At 58.8% G+C, this 21230-nt stretch overlaps 1 protein-coding gene across 1 annotated transcript; it reads left to right on the top strand.

Moving 5' to 3' along the window:
• The first annotated feature begins 7347 nt into the window (after window positions 1–7347).
• SNTA1 (syntrophin alpha 1) lies at window positions 7348–20658 on the top strand. The gene is made up of 8 exons (XM_053993105.1): window positions 7348–7641; window positions 9904–10089; window positions 17190–17388; window positions 17480–17687; window positions 17756–17886; window positions 19055–19251; window positions 19332–19519; window positions 19790–20658. The coding sequence occupies exons 1-8, from the start codon at window positions 7377–7379 to the stop codon at window positions 19880–19882; spliced, it is 1467 nt and encodes a 488-aa protein (XP_053849080.1). The 5' UTR covers window positions 7348–7376; the 3' UTR covers window positions 19883–20658.
• The last annotated feature ends 572 nt before the right edge of the window (window positions 20659–21230 follow it).

Below are 21230 nucleotides of genomic sequence, written 5' to 3'. Positions count from 1 at the left end.
GCTCAGCCCCCAGCCCCTCGGCTCCCCCTCGCCACGAGGCTAATTTCAATTATCTTCTCCAGACCATATGAATTCTATTAATATCAAAGTAATGAGGTAGTTACTACGATTCGGAGGAACGGCTGGGGAATTGCTCGGGATAGGGTTTCCCCAGCCAAGAGGGTAAATTAAAACCTCCCTTTGGAGAGGAGCAAAGGGCTGTAGCAGAGGTGAGAGGGGGCCAGCCTGGGGCAGGGGGGGAATGGTCATGGGTGTCCTTCCCCTGGGGGGCCACTGCTGCCATCCCTGCCATCCCCCTCATGCCAGGGGGTTCCTCTGGAGATGCCATGAGCTCACAGCAGGGATGATGCCCCCCATTCCCTTTCTGCAGCCCCTCCAGTCCCTGCAAAAGCCCTCTAGGGATCGTGCCTGGAGCATCCACCTTGGAATACAGAGGGATGGATGCCCCTGCTCAGCTCTCCTGGAGCCTTGTGGGTTCAAGCTGCTGCGCTGGTGTTTGGTTTAGGGTGCCCCTCAAAGCAGCACTGAAATGGGCAGCGTGTCCGCAGGGCTTGGGACAGTGCTGGGCTCCCTTGAGGCATGTGGGGTCCAGCAGCTCAGGAGAGGATGGGGAGTGATCACAGACCCTTCCTGGCACCCAAATCCAAGGAACTGAGGCTTTTCCAGGCCCAGCACCCTTCCCTGACCATGAAAAAGACCTGGCAAAGCTGCCAGCACTGCCCCCCTGGGCAGCCCTGAGCTCACTTGAGAGACCTGAGAAGACCATGAGGAAGGGGAAAATAGCAGGGAGGGAAGGGGAAATAGCAGGAACCATATATATATATGTGTACATCCTCCTATAAAACAAGTTCCAGCTACTTGTCAGGCTGGAAAAAGAGCTTTTTATGGGGCAGTGGATGGGCTCCTCCTGCATCCCCCTCAGCGGCAGGGTGCTTGGGGACACAAGCAGAGCCTGATCCCAGCTGCAGCGGGGACCCAGCCAGGAACTGGGGACACGGGGAGTGCACGAGGCTGAGCCGGGGGAGCATGAATATTTTAAAGGTAAAAATAGCTGTTGTTGTGGAGCAGGGACGTCACACCCGCCCGCCAAGCTGGGAGGGAGCAGGAGGTGCCTCCCAAGTCTTTAGGAGAGGAATTGGGTGAGGAAGGGGAGGGTGGGTTAGGAGGAGGGTGGGGTTTGTGCCCTGGGTGCTGAGCAGAAAGGGCATGTGGGAGGATCCTGTTGGACACCGCCCTCCAAGCAACGGCGCTGGGGCCGACCCAGAGCCCAGAATAACTGAGCAGAGAGAAGAGGTGAGGATTCCTCCCCAGTGCCCTCTTAGCCCAGATAAAGAGGGAATATTTGTACAACGGCGGTAGTGAGACACAGGACGGGGTTTCCCAGAGCAGACGTGGATGCCCCAGAGCTGGGACATCAAGGCCAGGTTGGATGGGGCTTCCAGCAGCCTGGTTTAGCAGAGGTGTCCTTGCTATGGCAGGGGGATTGGATTAGATGGTTTTTAAGGTCCCTTCCAACCCAAACCAGTCTGTGACTTTCAAAACCAGCAGGCAGCGGCAGCGTGTCCCCTGCCCCCGTGTGAGAAGAAGCCACGCGTGGTGAGATGGGCCAGAGGGTCACCCTGTCCCGTTCCTCTGCTTGGTGCCACCAGTTCTGCAGCAGCCGCAGATGCTGCAGTTCGTGAGCTGAGCGTGGGGGTTCTCAGCTGGGGGCAAGGCCCCCCGGATCCCCGCAAGGCTTTGTCCCGCGGCAGGCAGCACCCACCCGGACGGTGGGGTGGGGCCAGAAGGTGTCCCAGCGCCCAGGGTGGGGGTCCCCGGCCGCCCCCAGCCCGCGGCAGCGCCGGTGGCTGCAGAGCGGCTCTTTGCTGGCATCTGCTGACAGCGGGAGATGCTGCAGCTCTTCCCAGGGAGCGACGCTGAAACTCGGCCCGGGGATGGCCCTCGCCACGCTCTTGGGAAGGAGCGGGTCCCTGGAGGCTGTCAGCCAAGCACCTGCCAGGAGCGCCCCGCAGGGATGGGGCTCTTGCAGGGAAGGTGGAGCCCCACAAAGGATGCACTTAATTCAAAACCCTGATGCTGAAGGTGGCTTTCCAGCTAGAAGTGGGAAAACATCCCTCAGGCTTCAAGCACAACCTTTTCCTGGGATACAAGTCTATTCCATCCCTCCTGTGCCTCTGTTACGGGCTTAGCACAGGAAGCTCTTCCTGCAATGTCCTCTGAGTCAGGGAATGAAATCACATCCATCAAGGTCTGCTTGTGCTCCAAGGAGCACCTCTTGGAATCATAAATCATAGAATGGTTTGAGTTGGAAGGGACCTTAAAATTCACCCAGTTCCAACCTTCCTGCCATGGGCAGGGACACCTTCCACCAGACCAGGTTGCTCCAGGCCCCATCCAAGCTGGCCCTGCACACTTCTGGGGGTGGAGTGTCCACAACCTTGGTGGTGTCACGTTGACAGGCCATCAGAGAGAGGTGGCAGCAGCAGAGAGAAGTGATGTTTATCAAAGCTCTGCCTGTTGAGTTATAAAAACCCCAGGAGAGCTGCAGAATCTAGATTCCTGGGCAGTGTATCCCACTAACTCTGCAGTTCAAGAGATGCTTATTCCCAGTGCCAGGCAGGAAGAAAACAGCATTTTCACTTGCAAACTGCAAATTAAACTGAAAAATGGCCCAGTTGAACTGCAAACATGATGGTGAATCTTACAATCTGCAGGTCATGTGCTGATTTTATTAATAATTTATGTCCATTATCTGATCAACACCCATGCTACTGATACCACTTGGTCTTAAGAGCATCAGAGAGCCAAAGCTGCAGGAGGTAGTGACTGGGCATTAATGTGTGACAACTTTTGCCTTTCTGAAATTATTTTAGCTTCTGGGTACTGCTTTTTCCCATCCAGTCTCTTGTTCCTTGATTAAATGATCCTGCCCTGATAACATATGGGCTGCCATGCAGTGGCATAAGCATTTTCCCACTGTGAATGCCCAGCTGACTGGTTATCTTACAGGGATCTGTAAGGGAAGAGCCTGCATGAGATGGAAGAAACTTTGTAGGAACTAATTATGCCCCAACGCAGACAGAAACACTCTAAAGGACTTGGAGATCCCAGTGATTCTAAAGTCAGGTACTTTAGAATCACACTTTTTTGCTGTGTTTCCTGCATAGTGACGGATGAATCCATCTGTTAAGTACATATTGCTTATCTAAATCTGTTAATATCTACCCTAAAATCTATCTAGATAATAAAAGCTATTTCCCTTCCATCCCTTGCAGGGTTTCACGAGTCTCAGTCCTGCAGGGTAGGGTTGGTGTCATCCACTTCCATGAATTCCCAGGAACACTGAGCACAGCAGCCCTTCCTTGGTGCTGAGGGCTAAGGATTGTCAGGGCATCCAGCAGCCTGAGATGCTGCCTGGATCTCCACAGCTTGGGAATGTTGTCCCAGGGATTGAACTTGAGCTCTTCAAGTCTTTTCTTCAGAAGGGATTAATTCAATTAACACAAGTAACAAACCAGCTCACAGCACTCTATAAATAGACTGGTGGGCTTTGACACAGCTCCTGGCTATGCCAAGAAATGGGACTAATAATAGCTGCTTAACGGTGGGGTTTGGGGGGCTGGAGAGAATAGGCAGAGAAAATGCCAGGATGGCTTAAACCTGCCGTGAAAATCAGCTGGGGAAATGTGGAATCCCAGAATTGTCTGGGTTGGAAGGAACCTTAAATCTCATCCCATCTCACCCTCTGCCATGGCAGGGACACCTTCCACTATCCCAGGCTGCTCCAAGCCTCATCCAGCCTGGCCCTGGGCACTTCCAGGGATCCAGGGGCAGCCACAGCTGCTCTGGGCACGCTGTGCCAGGGCCTCTGCACTCTGCAGTATCCCAGCAGCCACTGAGGAAGCTCTGCTGGAGGGGATGGTTCAGGGTGGGGGGCACAGAGCCCTTCACCGCCACACTGCCAGGTCCTTCTCCTGGGGATCGTTTGGAGGATAGTGGAGTAAAGAGATGCTTTTTTCCAGCTAAAAAGCACCCCCAGTCCTGCACCTCAGCCTCCTGCACTCCCCAGCCCCTTCCCCTCCCACTGCTCCTGCTGCCAGGAGAAATTCCCAGCTGGGCTTTTGTCACCGACGCACGCGTGTTTCTGCGGGAAGTTTCTATTTCTGTGAATAGCAATTTTTCAAGCAATTCCTCCCCCGCCTGCTGGCTTTCACAGGAGCCCTGACGAACGCCGCTGGCATGCCTGGAAGCTGCGGCTCACTCCTGCGTGCCAGCCCCGGCCGGAGCCTCCGCCCTCCGCCCTCCCATCCCAGCGCCTGTCCTACATCTCCACGGCACGGGAATTAAGCTCATGGTATCTTGTGAGGGTCAAATCGAGCTGGGACCACTCTGTGTGCTGGGCTCCCAGTGCTCACCGTGTGCCCTGAGACAGGAAAGGGCTAAAAAGAAGTGGGGAAGCCTGGAGGAGCCAAGCCTGTGGGAAAACCCCAGAATATCAGCACCCTCTGCCTAGGGGGCACTGAGACCTTCAAGAACATCCTGGCAATGTCCCAGTTTCTCAGGCCACAGCTCTTGCCAGGCCCAGCTGTGCAGAGGAGGCAGCAAATGATTGATTCCTGTCTTTGATTAAACCTGGAGCCAAGCCCCCCAGTGCTGGAGCCAAGCCCCCAGTACTTCACCAGTCTGTCAGCCAAATTTGAACTCTCCTGATGGACCCCCTGCTCAGGGTGAGCCTCCCAGTTTGGGACTAGGATCTTAAGGGCACTTCGGATTCCCTGTTTCCGTTAGAAGACACCACCTGCAGTACTTGCCTGGGGTCTCTATCCCACATAAGTTGACATAGGAATATTAATTGCTGTGTCATAGGAATATTAATTACAGAAGCAGGCGGTCCCACAGCCAGGCAGAAGTGGTGGCTGGGGGACGTGCTCTCTGCTGGGGTCACTGAGCATTGGCCTCGCTGCACTCACAGGGTGAGGCTGTTTCCCCAAAGGAGGTGAAGTCAGAGTGCTGTGACCTGGATCCAAGGACCATGGTGCTTTCTCCATCCCAGCAGCAGGACAGGGAAAGGCATTGGAACCGTTTGGATGGCTTCCATGCATCCAGGCCATGCTTATCAGCATCCCTGCCTCAGGGCACAGAGCTGAGAAACGAAAGGGAACAACCCAAACGCTGCTGTTCTGCTGCACCGAGAGAGCTGGTTAGAGATCCCACTGCTGGCTCAGATGGGAATGGGCCCTTAGAGGATGGAATTATCAAAAGCAGCTCTTGGGAATGAAAAAAAGCTGGACAAATTGCTGATTGCAGCTGCCTGGCTGGAAAATAAAGTGAGTGCTCCCAAGGCATGGGGCTCAGGGGGAATGAGCTCTGTGTCCACTTGAGGACCGAAAGACCAAAGTCCCCTTGCTGTTCCCAAATCGAGAGGCACTGGCAGCCAGAGTGGGGCTGGACCAGAGGGGAATATCCTTGGGGTGATGTAGAAGTGCTTGCCACAGTGAGCAGCACTGTACTGCAAAGGCAAAATGTCACTCAAACCCTGGACATTTTAGTGAAGAGAAAATCAGGGATATGTAAAGTGTCTGTTTTGTAAAGAAATAACCTTCAGGGTTTCCTCTGCTGCAACCTCAAGAAATTCCGCAGCTGCTAGTGTGTGGGAGGGAGCCCAGGGAGCATTTTTCTCCTCTGTGTGAGGCTGATGCTCAGGGCTGGCTGCAGCCCCTGGCTGGGAAGGGCTGTGCTGAGCAGCACATGCTGCAGCCCCCCTGCCTCAGGTGCCCAGAGCTTCTCTCCACCCCCTTCTCAGCCAACCATAAATGTTACAGAAGTCTTACAAATCCTTGTGCTTTCCAGAGGGGCTGAGACCTCAGTAGTCCTGTCCCAGAGGCTCCTGGCGCTGCTTGAAGCACTCTGCAAGGGGCAGAGGGGATGTGCCAAGAGTGATTTGCTACTCCTGGAGGTATTTCCTACTCTTAATTAATGCAGTAAGAATGATTGTCTGCCAAGGAAGTAAAAATACTCCCGTTTTCAAGATTCAGGGCAAGTAAGGAAAAAGCAATGCAGACTCATCTGAATGTCTGCAGACACCATCTCCCCCTGCCCAGGTCCTGTTTAACACCCATTGGGACTCTTGGGAGGTTCCTGCCCTGGCTGTGGCTGCTGGGATGAGCCACAGCTCTGTGCCCAGCTCCCACTGCTCCTCCTGTGACAGCCCAGCACAGGGACACCCAAAATGTCCAGGGCCAGACTTGGGACGAGCAGCTGGGGGCCTGTGTCCCTCCCCATGCTGGTCCCAGGATGCAGTGGGAGCACTGGGAAGCACTGGGGAGCTATGTCCCTGCTGCTGCCCCATCCCGGGATGGTGAGGAGAGAACCAGGCTCTTCCAGAGTGCCACCCCAGGATATATGGAGGAGTGGGGCCCTGGTGTCCTGGTCTCTTCCCATGCTCCATTCAGGCCAGAGCCGTGTCTCTCCTGTTGTCCCATCCCAGGCCGGAATGGGGAGAGCTAGGGAGCTCTGGGCTCTCCAGGTGCCTGTCCTAGGATACGGTGGGGAGCCCTGTGTCCCTCCCTGTGCCCATCCCAGGATGGAGAGGAGAGTTGTGTCCCTCGTGGGCAGGCATGGGGAGCACTGGGGAGCACCATGTCCCTCTGGTGCCCCTCCATCCGGGCTGGAGAAGGGAGTAGTGGGGAGCACTGGGAATATCGTGTCCTCCCGGTGCCTGCCCCAGGATGGAGCGGGGAGCACCGGGGAGTTGTGCTCTTCCCTGTGCCCCATTCCATGAAGGGGAGCACCGTGGAGCCGTGTCCCTTCCTGGTGCCCCGCCGGGGCTGGTGCGGGAGCACTGGGGAGCATCCCGGTGCCCCGTCCCGGGAAGGAATGGGGCGGGCCCGGGGTCCCGGTCTCTCCCAGGGCTCTGTCCCGGTTCGGCGGGGCGGTGCGTGGCGGGACGGGGCACGGAGCGGTGCGGGGCGCTGAAGGGCGGTGCGGAGTGGTGCGCGGAGAGGCTGTACAGGGTGTGGAGAGGCGGTGCGGGGCAGTGGGCAGAGCGGTGCGGGACGGGGACGGGCGGTGAGGGGCGATGAGGGGCGGTGTGGGACGGGCGGTGAGGGGCGGCGTGGGACAGGGACGGGCGCTGAGGGGCGGTGCGGGGCCGTGAGGGACGGTGTGGGACGGGCGGTGCGCGGGGCGCTGAGGGGCGGTGCGGGGCCGTGAGGGGCGGTGTGGGACGGGCGGTGCGGGGCCGTGAGGGGCGGTGTGGGACGGGGACGGGCGGTGAGGGGCGGTGTGGGACGGGCGGTGAGGGGCGGTGTGGGACGGGCGGTGCGCGGGGCGCTGAGGGGCGGCGCGGGGCGGTGTGGGACGCGGAGCGCGCGAAGATGGCGGCGGGCAGGCGCGCCCCGCGCACCGGGCTGCTGGAGCTGCGCGGCCCCAGCGGGCAGTGGCTCCGCGTCCTGCTCACCCTGGCCGAGGACGTGCTGGGAGTCAGCCCTGCAGACGGCCCCGGGCCGGGCCCCGAGGCCCCGGCGGCGCAGCTGAACGGCGGCGAGCCGGGCTCCGCCGCGCCCGAGGCGCTCGCCAACATCAGGCGCACCGTGCGCGTCGTCAAGCAGGACGTGGGGGGGCTCGGCATCAGCATCAAAGGTGAGGCCGGGCCCGGGGGTCCCGGAGCGGCGCGGGGAGAGGGGCATCGGCACCGGGACCTGTTGCTGCTGCGGTCCCGTGGCTCGCTCGGAGCGAACCCCGCTCACAGCCCCCAGCCCCAGCTCAGGACGGGGAGGGGGATACGTGGCAGTGACGGCACCCGAACCATTCCCAGCCTACGGAAAGAGCGATGATTTGGGGTGCGGAGTGACCGGCCAGTGTCTGCCCGCCGTGCCCCGGCCCGGGTGAGGGACCCCAGGGTTTGTGAGCCGGAGGGGGACCCCCTGTCCTCCGCACCCACGGGTAGGGTGCTGTCTCACGGGGCAGGTGGGGTGCGGGGGGGCACCCGGTTACACGAAAGTTTCCCTTTAGCAGCCAAAGGGAGGGCTGGGACGGCGTGTCCTTGTCCTACCGTGTTCCTGAGTTGGGAAATGCCCCTTTAAAACGGTCAGCAAAACGAAGGGAGCGATGTAAAGCCCCCGGAGATCTGCCGGCGCTGGGTAGGAGATGTGTGCTCCCGGGAAGCGCGGCAGCGGGATGCCTCCCTGTTTAATGTCTGTTTTCCCTCCCGAGCTGTCCCGCTCCTTGGTGACTCGCCTGAACTTCAGGCTGAAAACTTCTTAGGGCAGGGATGGCGTTCCTGCCTTTCTGCTTGGCTTTGATTTTCACGCGGCTCCGAGCGTGTTGGAACTGTGAAAGCAGGATGAAAAGGGCAGCGGGGAGACAGGGACAGGGCTGTCACGGAGCGTGGCTGTGCGAGGCAGCGGGCTCGGCCGCCCCGGGGGCAGTGACAGGACAGCTCTCGCCTCCTGACGTGGCTTCTCCTCCCATCTCACAGGGGACACAGACGCAGCCGCCGGCTCCCTCTGCAAGTGGGGAGGTTTTGCAATGTGAATGTGCGGGTGCTGGAACTGGATCGACACTGCTGGCCGTGTCTGCAGGGTGTCCCAGCATGCCAGCCCTTTTTTTGGGAAGCACAAACCCCCTTTCGTAACCATCCCTTGGCTGCCAAGTTATTGCTTGCTCTGTGGCTCTCCCAGGAAAGGAGAAGCTTCCCTTGGTTCAGTTAAAACTTTACTTTTGCAGTGACGTATGTGGAAAAGATGTAGTTACCATCAAAACTGGGCAGTGGAAGGTGTTGTGGAGGGCGAGGCAGCCTTGGTAGGGCAGGACATCACTCCTCACCGGGCTGTTGGCATGTCGCTGTTCGTGTGCCAGCCGTGTTTCACGCAGGGACACTGGGTGCCACCCGGGGGTTGAATGTCCTGCCACAGGACGTGGCTTGGGGCTGGCAGGACAGCGGGAAGCCGAGCGAGAGCCGGGCTGGCGGAGGTTCTTAGCTCTGGCAGGGCTCTCGGCACTAGCAGCCGGGCGAGGAGCCGCTGGCGCAAGGACGGAGCAGCCCCCGCCGGGGCCTCTGACAGCTGATAACCGGAGCCCTCGCTGGCTTGGCAGGCGGCTGAGCGAGGAAATGCCTGTGGCACTGGCTGGGGGCAGCCCGGGGCGGGCAGTGACAGCGGGCTGTGCTCAGCATCTCCCTCTGGGATGAGGATTATCTCTTGGAGACTCCTCGGGACAGGCTGTCCCGGGGCGCAGGGCACATCGGGCACTGCTGATCCCCGGCTGCCGCGGGCAGTGGCTGCTGCATCCCTGCGCCCTGGCACGGAGGCAGCTCGGATCTCCCTGCGGGTTCAAAAGTCGATGTGCAAATTGATCTCCCGAAGCCGCCGGGAGTTTGAATAGCATTCTTTTAGTCGGGACAGCGGGGAGCAGCCAGTAAATAGGGCTGCTGTGTAGACAGGAACATGCAGCCAGATTGGTTCACCTCTCCCTGCCTCTTTGGCCTCTCCAAAAACATTCAGCTGTCTTATCGTTGAGATCATAAAGTCCTTAGAGCCAGGATAGTTGCTCAGCACACACGATTAATAATGCAAATAACGATACACTTTCCTGCCAAAACTGATGGGGAGATGGCCAGGGTACGTGTTCAGTCTGTGAATAATCTGTGACCGATCTGAGTGGTTTTGAAGCAATCACTTCATCAGCTGTAAAGCCTCATGGTACTTTGGCTGCTGTGGTTGGTACAGGTGTCCTGTGGGTTTGTGGGGGAGTGGGCAGAGGGCTGACCTGGCACAGTGCATTGAATGCCAGCAGAAAGGCTCAGCCTTGCTGAGACCATCTGGTACCAGAGCATCCCCCTCCCCACACACTCCTCCAAGTGCTCCTACAGCCACAACCACTCCCTGTCTCTTCTGTTTCAAGGTGGCCGAGAGAATAAAATGCCCATCTTGATCTCCAAGATCTTTAAGGGGCTGGCAGCGGACCAGACCGAGGCGCTGTACGTGGGGGATGCCATCCTCGCCGTCAATGGCACCGACCTGTCCGAGGCCACCCACGATGAGGCTGTGCAGGCCTTGAAGAAGACAGGCAAGGAAGTGATCTTGGAAGGTAGGAGACAAAGATGTGATGAGGGCAGAATGGTCCTCCTTCCTTTACTGGGATGACATAGGGGTGGCATATCATCTGCAGCTGCATTTGCATACTCTTTCAAATGGAAAACAACATATGCAGGGTAATTTGCTCATCCGGAGAGCTGGAGGTAACTGCTGGGATCTCCCTGTCTCCTTCCGAAGAGGGAGGGATGTGTGTGCCAGTGCTCCATGCCCAGAGGCTCTGTCACCCCGCTGTGGGACCTCAGGCAGGCAGCAGTGGGAGGTGTGGGACAAGTTTCTGGGATTTGGGATTCTTTCATTGCACGGCATCACCCCCATGTCTGCAGTTCCTCGGGCAAGAGAAAACATCAGCTACTTTTCCTGTGGTTTTAATTTAAACCCACATCCCTGGCTGGTGTAGGTTTATGCCAGCAGGGAGGGGGTGCACTGGTCCCCCACTCCTGCTGAGCAACTTGAGGTTTGCTGGGTGGGTTTTGGGCAGGTGGAAGGTGAGGCAGGGCCTGCTCAGGAACTACCCATCCAGGGGATGCTGCCCACCAAGGGGATCCCTGGAAGCTGAGGCTAAAAACATCCCAGGGATGCAGCCTTCACCACCCTGGAGCAGGCTGTTCCCTGGGAACAGGCTCCCTCTCGGTACCAGGCAGATGGTCCCTGGTCTCTGAGTCCTGAGAGGGCTGGCACACTGTAGGAGCCCCCTCAAGCCCTTCTTGAGGACTGGGTGAGGGTTGATGGGTTGGGACCATGGGAGTCCTGAGGGAGAGACCCCATTCTTCTCTGGCTACCCTTCACCTCGTATCTGTCCATGTTTGCCCACCCTCTGCCAGCTCAGCCAGGGTGGGATGAACATCCCAGATCTGTCCCTCAGGAAAGCAGCCTTCCCCTCCCCTCATTCCAACTAGTCCCTGGGGTCACCCTGCTTAGCAGGGGGGGTCTTGGCATCAGAGACCCTTCCCAGGTTCCAAAGGGAGGTTTGATTTGGGGGCAGTGCTCAGGGCTGTCCCTGAACAAAGCAGTTCTGTGTGCTGTGCTGCCAGCGACCATGGTGGCTCTGGCTTTCCTGTGCCTTCCCCAGACTGTCTCAGCTCCAGATTTTCATTTTTAGCTTTACTCAGCCCTTTCTGCTGTGGATTCCTCCTCTCCTGGGAGCCTCAGGACCACGGTTCAGCTGGAGGAATGTGCTGCTCTGCACAGCTGCTGGGAGCAGATAGGGTTGGTGGTGGGGTGGTTTTGTTGTTTTTTTCTGACCAAAGAAAAATACAAGAGCTTCTTTCTTTGTGAGTCTGTGAAATTCCTGCCTGGAGCTGCTGCTCTTGGACCACCTTCCCTCCATTATCTTCTGTTCATCCTTTGGTGCTGGTTTCCCTTCTGCCAGAGCTCCAGCCAGAGGTGGAGAGGAGCTGCTCTTTCTGGAGACAACAGTTTCTCTCCCTGGACCCCTCCTCCTCCATCCCCTGGGATCCAGGTCTCCCTCCTGGGAGGCAGTTGCAGGCAGGGCTTTTGCTGTAGCTTGCTGAGCTCAGGTATGATCTGCTGGGTTTCTTAATTAATTAAAACTCCCAGCAGGTACCCTTGGGAAGAGACTGGGGCTGGGCTGGCTCCCACTACAGCATTCTGGAGCTCTGGAATGAGTTTGTATCTGATGTTGCTGGGGTCCAGCCAGAGCAGGGAAGGGATCTGTGCGGCTCATCTGCTCACTGATGTCACTGATAAACATGGTACATCTCCATCCCCTCCCTGTTTTTGGGCTTGCTGGCACAGTGCAGCTCTGCCATGGGGGTGGTGGGCTGGCACTGTGCCATGGTCAGGCTGTCACTGCCCTGTGGAGGTGGTGACCCTGCCTTGTACCTGTCACCCCTGTGGCTCTCCAGGAGCTGGCTGCCAAACGCCCTGCCCCAGGGAGAGGCGGCAGGGCTGAGGGGCAGGGGGTGGCCTTAAAGTGCCTGAAGGGTGTTAAAGTGGGGTGTTCCCTGCTGACTTCTCCTGCTTGGAGAAGGCAGAGCTTAAAAAAGAGCACCTTAACATTACTTAGACACTTTCTGCTCCCCACATGCTGCCAGGTGTGACTCCAGCTTTCCTTATAGTGCTCTGAGTGCTAACCCAGAGTATTTGGCACAGCCAGTATCTGTTCATTCCTTGCTGCTCCTGGCTGCAGTCATTTTTGGGATTTGGAGTTTTTAGGGTGGTTTGCAGGTGGCATTGCAGCAGGTAACAAAACTAGGAGAGCTGGCACCTCCTCACAGGGCAGTGAGCTGGACTGAGACTCCCCAAAGTGGCAGAGCTGAGAGGTGATGTGTTTTAGTGTGAGCATCAGCAGTGGCTCCACATGCCAGATTTCACCCTGGGCTGCTCAGCTAGGCTTCAGGCTCCTGGGTGTCATTGCTGCCCAGGCGTGAGGACATGCAGATACCTCTCCGTGTGTCCTGCCAAGATTTTTTTTGAATGTGCCAAACTATTCTCTTGGTATTTGCTGGAGGAGTTGGACTGTATTTATATTACATTGTTATTTCAGGGAGAGTTGCTCTCCGTTGCCTTATTTTTCCCTTGGTTTTTTTTTTTTTTTTTTCCCCCTTATTTTCATTGCTTGGAATCCAGAGACTCCATGGCAGGGGGAAGGCTGATAAACATCCTTCCAGCTGCCCTCGGAAGGGTTCTGGGGTCAGCAGTGGTTTTCCTGGTGAGGCCCCTGTGCTGTACTGTCATGGGTGAAGAACTGGGAGCAGTGGGGAGGAGGGGTTGGGGTAGCTGTAGACATCTCACATCCATGACTTATTTGCCACAGGGATGCTCCTGGGGCTATCTCTGCTCTTTAGGACTTGCTTGGCCAAGTAATTGCTTGGAATTTGAAATTCAGAAAAATGGGTGCTGGGAGAGAGTGGGGCTGGGGATTCTCCAGAGTGCTGGTTGCCATAACCGTGGGAAGGAAGGCTTTGGATCTGCCCTAGGGATGATGCCAAGAGGTGATGGGGCACATCTGCCACCTCCACACGTTGCTGCTCTGAAGCTTTGCTTTCCCTGGGGAGTTTCCTGGGTTTGTTTCTCCTCCCTGGAAACACGGAGGGTTGTCCCGTGATGTCCCTGCTGACGGTGCAGCACAGGGGAATGTTTAGCAAAGAGCTGGGGCATGGAATGTGGCACTGAGTGCTGGGATGGGATCCTGGGGCAGGAGGGACAGCAGTGGCGCCTCACCCTGCAGCATCCCATGGCATCTTCCTCCCTGGGGTAGAAGGACTTGAGCTGAGGCAGCTGGGACAAGGAGCTGCTGTTGTGTTCATGCTTGGAGCCAGGGGCAGGGCATGGTCCCAGGGTGGGCTGCTGGGGACTGTGTTGGCCTTTCTGGAAACACATCAGAGCATCGGGTTGGAGCTGGCAGGTCATTTCAGGGTGTCTCTTTGGGATGTGTGTTTGCTCAGCCCCCCAGTTTAACATGCCAATTTTGCCTCATTAATCCTGAGGCAGAGAGGGACCAGCTGCAGGTGGGGTTAGCATCTCTGTAGGGCCAGCACTCAATCTCCAGGAGCTCATCTGATGTGATAGCCTTGCTGAGCTGTGTAGATGCTGCTGGGAAGATTTTGGCAGCAGAAACAGCAGTACCATCCTACTCCTGACCAGAAATGGAGTCTGGAACCTCTTTGAATCCACGCTGTGATCTGAAGCAGAGTGTGCAGGTGACCCAAGCAGTGAGACGGTGTTCTTGAACTGCTCTGGGTGTCCATGTCTGTTTTCCAGCCTGGAGGAAGCATTGTGGCTCCTCAGTGAAGCTCTGTGGGGTCAGGCTTGGCTCTGAGCAGTGCTGAGCTGTGGGGATGCGTGGGGCAGGTTGTGCTGACTCAGGATCCAGGGTGCCAGGAGTGGTTGGTTTGTGATTGTTCTCCATCCTTTTGAGGGATGGGCTGATGGAGGGGGAGAATTTCTAGCCAATAAGTCAAACCAAGGAATTTTGATGGTTCTGCCCCTTTCTGGCATGCTGGGGAGAAAAAAAAACAGCTGCCACACAGAGGCAGACCCAGGGCCTTTGGTTAAACATGTCCCTGGTACAGCTCACTCCAGGTTTCAGGACACATGGGATGCTCCAGTGATTGGGAGCTCCTGTGCCACCACCTGGCCCTCTGCAGAGGCACTGTCCTGGCATGGGATGAGTGGCTGCACACCCAGAGACTTTTGTTGTTCCCCATAACCCTAAAACAAACTTTTCCTTAGTGCAAAGCCCTGAGCAGTTAAAGGTCCTATTTGTCCCCTGTCCTCTGTTCTGGAGAGGATCATTGGGACAGGCTCTTTCCCTGGAGAGCCCACGTGGCTTTGGAGGCCATGTGGATTAGCCCAGAAGCCACTGAGGGCTGTGTGTCTGCTGTAGGTGACTTTTAGTTTACAGCAGCCAGGCAGTGTTGCTGCCCAGTGGTTTTTGGAGGGTGCAGGCTGCCAGGGAGCAGGCAGGAGTCCCAGCACTGCAAGGTGCTAATTAAAAAGAAAAAAACCTTCAAGAATTACAGTTACCACTAGTTACCACTGCATGATATGGTCTGAGTTGTTTGCTTTGAAATGGATGAAATTAATTAATCCATTCAATACCAACTACAGTGAAGGGACTGGCAGAAGTGTAAGTCAGCCCGCTGTGAAGCCAGTGCTGGGGTCACTGGAGGGGACAGCAGTTCCCATGGGACGATGATCTGGCCTTGGCCAGGGAGTGTCACAGCCTCCAGCACCTCCCAGCTCCCCGTGCTGGCTCAGGACCCCCGTGCTTTGCGACCAGTCTGAAAGCCTCCTTAAAGCCACGTATCCGAGACATTAGACCCTGCCGTTGCCTCATTCTCCGTGCCCTGTCCCGCACTGGGCACTGCTCCTGCCCTCCGCGGCTCCCTCGGGACGTGACCCCGGCACCGCCCAGCTAATGCCCGTGACGTCCTCCGCGTGCCCGGGGAGCCAGGGGCTGGCGCAGGGACGCCGCTCGGGTTTCAGCGGCTCAATGGCATCTTTCTGAACTCCAATTAGTTCCCAGGCACCGGGATAATGGCAGGTCCTCGCTGCCAAGATTAATGGCTCGAGTCAGATCCAGCGCGGCTCGGATGCCTGCGGGAACGTGGCTATTTTTGTAACGGGAGGCGCAGGGCACTAGGCTGATGGCCCCCCGCCGCCGCCTTGGCCCCGGGGCCACCGCGGGGTGACCCGGCCCACGTGGCACAGCACCGTGGCCATTTACAGCCGCGTCCCGCAGAGCACCCACGGGGCTCTGGCTCCACACAGCTCCTGCAGGCCTGTCAGGATTTAGGGGTTTTAGGGAGCTCACTGGGATAGGAATGAAAGGGGAGAGCACAGAATAGGCTGAGTTGGAAGGGACCCACCAGGATCATGCAGTCCAACCCATGGCCCTGCACAGACATCCCAACAATCCCACCCTGAGCATCCCTGAAAGCATTGTTCAAACACTCCTGGAGCTCTGGCGGCCTTGGAGCCGTGACCTCAGGGGAAGATGGGTAGGAGATGACCCATCTAGTGGCCAGGTGAAGTTTGGGAGTGGGTGCATGCAGACTCTTTCCTGGTGGGTAAAGGGCTCCTTTCTGGCAGCACGTCAGGCTGCTGTGGCTTGGCTGCAGCGATGGAGCTGGGCCCATCCAGCCACCCACAAGGGTTGGCTGCAAAGCCAAACTTGTGTCCCCCATCCTGCCACCCACTCTGCTGGCTTGGACCTGGAGTGGAAGCAGCCAGGATGGCTGGGGACGTGGCTGCAGGCACGTGTCTGTTCCATGGTGTTTTCCTAAGGGCCTCCAGAGGGAAACCCTTCCCTGGAGTCAGTAGCTGGTCCCATGCTACCCCAGGGCAGGACCAGGACTGGCATCCCGCCTGCTCAGCTGGAGTTTTTCAGCCAGCATTGCCAAATTCATTTTCAGGATGTGGCTGTGGAGCCCCGTCAATTTGTGGTACCTTTCATCTTCCCCTTTTCCCAAACCTCTGGAACCAGCTGCCATCCCAGCGTGGCTCTGAGGGCTCTGGCTCTGGAGCCAGGCTCAGTGAGCACTGGTTTCTTGTCCCTGGTTTGAGGCTCACGGGGCAGGGCTGTACGAGCAGAGAGCACGCTCTCCAAGGCTTTTCCTGGGGCCAAGCCAGGGTATTTGAGCACTGTTCCTCAGCTGGCAGCGGGACTGGCTGTACCAGCACAGTTTGGACTGTGTAATTTTGGCCTGGGACTCTTTCCCATTCCCCACCCCTGGCTGTGTGTGCTGCCCTAGGGAACTGCTCAGGCCTGGATCTGTGAACTGATCTGGGTTAAAGGGAAGGAAAAAGGGGGGGAAAGGCCGTTTTAAACCCCTCTTGAAGAGCTCCCCAGGCTGCAGTGGTGGAGCTGAGGTACTGGGAAGGTTCAAGGTGTCATGTGAGGGTGGGCAGGCCCTGGCACAGGGTGTCCAGAGCAGCTGTGGCTGCCCCTGGATCCCTGGAAGCATCCAAGGACAGGCTGGATGGGGCTTGGAGCAGCCTGGGACAGTGGAAGGTGTCCCTGCCCATGGCAGGGGTGGATTGAGATGGGCTTTAAGCTCTCTTCCAAGCCAGATGATTCTGTGATAAGCAATGTTCTTCTGTTCCTAAAGCAATTGCTCTTATCACTGAGGCCACAAGCTCCTGTCATTGTCTCTACCAGCAGAACCCTTACCATTCCTGGGGTCAGTGTACAAATCCTCAATCCTCCCAAGAGCCACACAATGCTCCATCCCCCTGCACCATGCAGGAAAGCCCTGCTGACATCTACACACATCTTCCCCTTATGCCCTACAAGCTCTGGCATGAATGTGCCAGCGTGAAGGTCCCTTTAATGCTGCTGGAAATCCTCAGTAATGGAATGAGGGGGTTGCAATGGGATGATCTTGAAGGTTCGTTTCAACTCAAACCATTCTGTGATTCCGTGTCACTCCCTGTGTGACCTCACCCACCAGTGCCACCCCTGCAGCCGCAGGGGCAGGGAACTGCAGCAGCCATGGGTGGCAGCTCTGGGGATCTAATGGAGGGCTCAGCAGCTCTGATGCAGGGAGAGTGTGGAGGTTTCAGCAGGGTAAGATGAGGCTGCCCTGGCCTGGGCCGTGTCCTCAGTGGGTGCTGCCTCTCTTCCAGTGAAGTACATGAAGGAGATCTCGCCCTACTTCAAGAACTCCTCGTCGGGGGCCACGGTCAGCTGGGACCCCTCTCCTGCTGCCCAGCAGAAGCGATCATCCCCTCTGCTGTCCCCTCGGGAGCTCCAGGAGAGCCGGAGTGTCCCTCTGAAGATGTGCTACGTGTCCCGCAAGTGCCTCCCCACCGACCCGGAGCACAGGTCAGCTCCTGGCACTGGGGCGGGCCATGCCACCGCGATGGCCCGGGGAGCCGAGGGCGGGCAGGGACTCATCGGGGCCGTGTCCCTGCAGGTACCTGGAGGTGTGCTCGGCGGACGGGCGCGTTGCCCTCTTCCTGCGGGCCAAGGATGAGGCCACGGCGCAGTCGTGGCTCGGCGCCATCCAGGCCAACGCGGCCGCGCTGCTGCCGCCGGTGAAGGAGGAGCTGCGGGCACAGCTGGCGGGGGCTGGCACGGTGGCCGGACGGGACGTCAAGCACGTGGGCTGGCTGACCGAGCAGGTACCCCCCGGTCCCCTGCCACCCTGTGCCACCCTGCTGCCGGTGGCCCTGACGCAGTCCCTTTACAGCTCCCCAGCGCCGGCACCAGGAACCTCCTGGCCGTGCTCACAGAGAAGGAGCTGCTGCTGTACGGGAGCCTGCCGCAGAGCCGGGACGCCCTGGGCAAGCCCACGCACAGCTACCCGCTCATCGCCACCAGGTAGGGGCCACCAGCTCAGTGCCCTCCTGCCCCGCTCAAGGATAGGGTGGTGGCAGTCCCTGGGGGCAGTGCTAGGGTCTGGGAGTCTGGGCAGAACCCAGGGCTGGTGTCAGACCCCCAAAGTGGTGACAGTGTCCAAGGGTTGGTGGCAGAGTCTCGGGCATAGTGCGGGGGCTTAGGGCGCGGGGGTGGTGACAACATCCAGGGTTGGTGTCAGGGCAATGGGCACAGTGGTACTGAGTTGCGGGGATGGGACGGGCATTTCGGGTGGGTGTCGGGGCCGGTTTTCAGGGCGGGTTTTGAGGGAGGGATTCGGGACAAGGTTGGGGCGGGGTTTCAGGGTGGAGGGCGTGGGCTCTGGGCGGGGTTCGGGCGGGGTTTTGGGGCGGGGGTGGCTCCAGCGCGGGCGCTGCGGGGCCTCATCCGCGGGGCTGCAGCGCCCCCTGGCGGCCCCGCTGCGCGGCGGAGCGGGGTGAGGCGCTGGGGCCGTGCGGGGTGCGCGGCAGCGCTGGGGCTGTGCCGGGGCCGTGCAGGGTGCGCGGCAGCGCTGGGGCTGTGCCGGGGCCGTGCCGGGGCCGTGCGGGGTGCGCGGCAGCGCTGGGGCTGTGCCGGGGCCGTGCGGGGCCGTGCTGGGGCCGTGCGGGGTGCGCGGCAGCGCTGGGGCTGTGCCGGGGCCGTGCGGGGCCGTGCTGGGGCCGTGCGGGGTGCGCGGCAGCGCTGGGGCTGTGCCGGGGCCGTGCAGGGTGCGCGGCAGCGCTGGGGCTGTGCCGGGGCCGTGCCGGGGCCGTGCGGGGTGCGCGGCAGTGCTGGGGCTGTGCTGGGGCTGTGCGGGATGGAGGACAATGCTGGGGCCGTGCAGGGTGCGGGGCAGTGCTGGGGCTGTGCGGGATGCGAAGCGGGGCTTGAGCTGTGCCAGGAGCGGTGCTGAGGTGCGGTGCTGAGGCGGTGCGGTGCTGATGGGCAGTGCTGGGATGTTCGGTGTGTGGTGCCGGGGCAGTGCAGGGGTGCGGTGCTGGGCGGTGCTGTGTTGGTGCTGGCATGTTGCGGTGCAGGGGTGCAGAGCCAGGTCGGTCCGGCACTGGGATGGTGCGGGGTGCGGTGCTGGGTCGGCGCTGTGGCGGTGCCGGGGCCGTGCGGGGCGCGGTGCTGAGCGCTGGCCGTGGCGCAGGCTGGTGCACTCGGGGCCGGCCAAGGGCTCGGCGCCCTATGAAGCCGAGCGCTCCTTCGCGCTGCGCGCCGGCGGCCGCCTGGGCGTGCAGACCCATCTCTTCAGCTTGGAGAGCCCCCGAGAGCTCGCCCTGTGGACGCGCCTGCTGGTGGATGGCACCCACGGCGCCGCCGAGCTGGCCCAGGAGGTCTCGGCAGGTCAGCGGGGGCCCGGGGTGGGGGGGGGCAGGGGGTGCAGTGGGACCCCCGGCTCACACCTGTCTCATCCCTGTCCTCAGCCTGCACATGGAAGGGGCAGGATTGCACCCTGACCGTCCACATCGACAAGGGCTTCACCATCTCCACCAGCGAGCCCGGGCTCAGCAGGACCATCCTGCTCCAGCAGCCCTTTGAGAAGCTGCAGATGTCCTCGGATGATGGCATCAAGATGCTCTACCTGGACTTCGGTGGACCAGAGGGAGAGATCGTGAGTTGGCTTTGCCTTCAGCAGCCCCACTCATGCTCCCGGGGGCAGAAGGGGAGCAGAGCACCCACCCTGCTCATGGCGTCCGTCCCGCCTGGCATAGGCGTGACACGTGGCCCCGTCTGCCCACCCCAGCCAGGGTGCACAGCCCTTCCCAGGGCCCCAGTAAAGCTGTGGTGGGTTTGGGGAGCTCTGGGTGGTACCTGGCTGAAAGCTGGCTGCTGCAGGAACAGCCCTCCCCATTGCAAACATTCTCCCTTTTGTTTTTTGTAGCAACTGGACCTTCACTCCTGCCCCAAGACCATCGTCTTCATCATCCACTCCTTCCTGTCGGCCAAGGTGACCCGGCTGGGGCTGCTGGCGTGACGAGGGAGCCCAGCAGCGGCCGGAGCAGCCCAAGCCCCCGGCACATCTATGCATCTCCCTCCTGGCCGAACCCAGCCCGAGCCATCCCAAGGAGACTGCAGCCCCCATGGAATCAGTCCCCCCCACCAAGGAGAAGCACCATCCAGCCAGGAAAAACCCCCCTCAGGGCGTTTGGGGGCAGCAGTGGGGTGAAACCCCTCTTGGATGGCAGCACCAGGACTTCCCCGGTGCCTTCCTCCCTTCCTTCCTTGGTGGCTGGAGAAGCCCATTGGGAGCCCACGAGTGGACACGTGGCCATCACCCCAGTGCCTTGAGAGATGATATTTTGTGTACAAAGAACCCATTTGTATTCATGTTTTATATTTATATTGCCCACTTCCAAACGCTGATGCGGCAGCTCTTCTGCACCTGGGTTGGACCCCTTGGAGAGTCCCCAGGTCCTGCAGCACAAGGACCCCTGTGTCTTTTTTCCACACAGGCAACCCAAGGGCTGGAGGCCAAAGCAGCCCTAAAGTGTTTAAGGGACAGGAACTGCAAGATCAGCTGTATTTGCCAAATTTTTCCATATTGTATGGAATGATAGGAACCAGTTTTCTCTGTTGGAGTTGGACGGTTCGTTTGGTTTTGTGCACTCTGGGGTCACTTTATTTCTCGGTTTGCGGGGGGGGGGGGGTTGTCAGGTGGCTGCTGCGGAATGACTTCTTTTATGAACCAAAAGATTCTGCATGAAAATGCATTTTTTGGGGGGGTTAAATAAACTTTGCAGATCACAACCAGCAGGAGCCAAGATCCGTCTCCTGGTTTCACTTGGAGAAATTGAAAATCAGTTTGTGGTTGGTGCCTGGGCTGAGCCTTGGGGTGTTTTCCACCAGGGGGAGGAAGGGATTTGCCTGGAGGCTGCTGTGAGCTGGTGGTGCTGGGGACACTGTGAGGGGTTCAGCTGGGGATACAATGTCTTTAAGGTGCCAAACACTGTGCTGGGAGTGGCAGAGAAGGACCTGCTGATGCCAGCACCAGCTTTGGTGATGGTGATCAAGTGGGATTGGATTACTTGCACTTTAGGATGCTCAGAGGAGGGTGGGCATCATTTCCAAACTCAAGAAAGTTGTGTTTTGTTTTTTATATTTTTCCAATAATCACAACTGCCTGACTGAGCAGCAGCAGAGGCTTGGAAAGTTGTTGGGAAAACAGGAATGAGCTGTTTGCATCACTGCAGTGCCAAGTTCTGGGTTAACCTCCTCCTTCTGGACTGGCCCTGTCCATGGGGGCACCTGGAGTCTCCCAGGAAAGCCATTGGCCAGGGACTAAAACAGTCAGGCTGCAGGCAGAGAAACAACAACTGATTAGC

Source organism: Vidua macroura, chromosome 17 (genome assembly GCF_024509145.1).
Source record: "Vidua macroura isolate BioBank_ID:100142 chromosome 17, ASM2450914v1, whole genome shotgun sequence".
NCBI lineage: Eukaryota > Metazoa > Chordata > Aves > Passeriformes > Viduidae > Vidua > Vidua macroura.
Note: the sequence above shows the minus strand (reverse complement) of the source record. Positions and strands in the feature narration are given on the sequence as shown.

Excerpts from the sequence above, each read along its gene's own strand:
- SNTA1 (XM_053993105.1), top strand. The coding sequence starts at position 7,377 with ATGGCGGCGGGCAGGCGCGCCCCGCGCACCGGGCTGCTGGAGCTGCGC. Across the intron at positions 10,090-17,189 it reads CAAGGAAGTGATCTTGGAAG|TGAAGTACATGAAGGAGATC; the intron begins GTAGGAGACAAA and ends CCTCTCTTCCAG. Across the intron at positions 17,887-19,054 it reads TACCCGCTCATCGCCACCAG|GCTGGTGCACTCGGGGCCGG; the intron begins GTAGGGGCCACC and ends GCCGTGGCGCAG.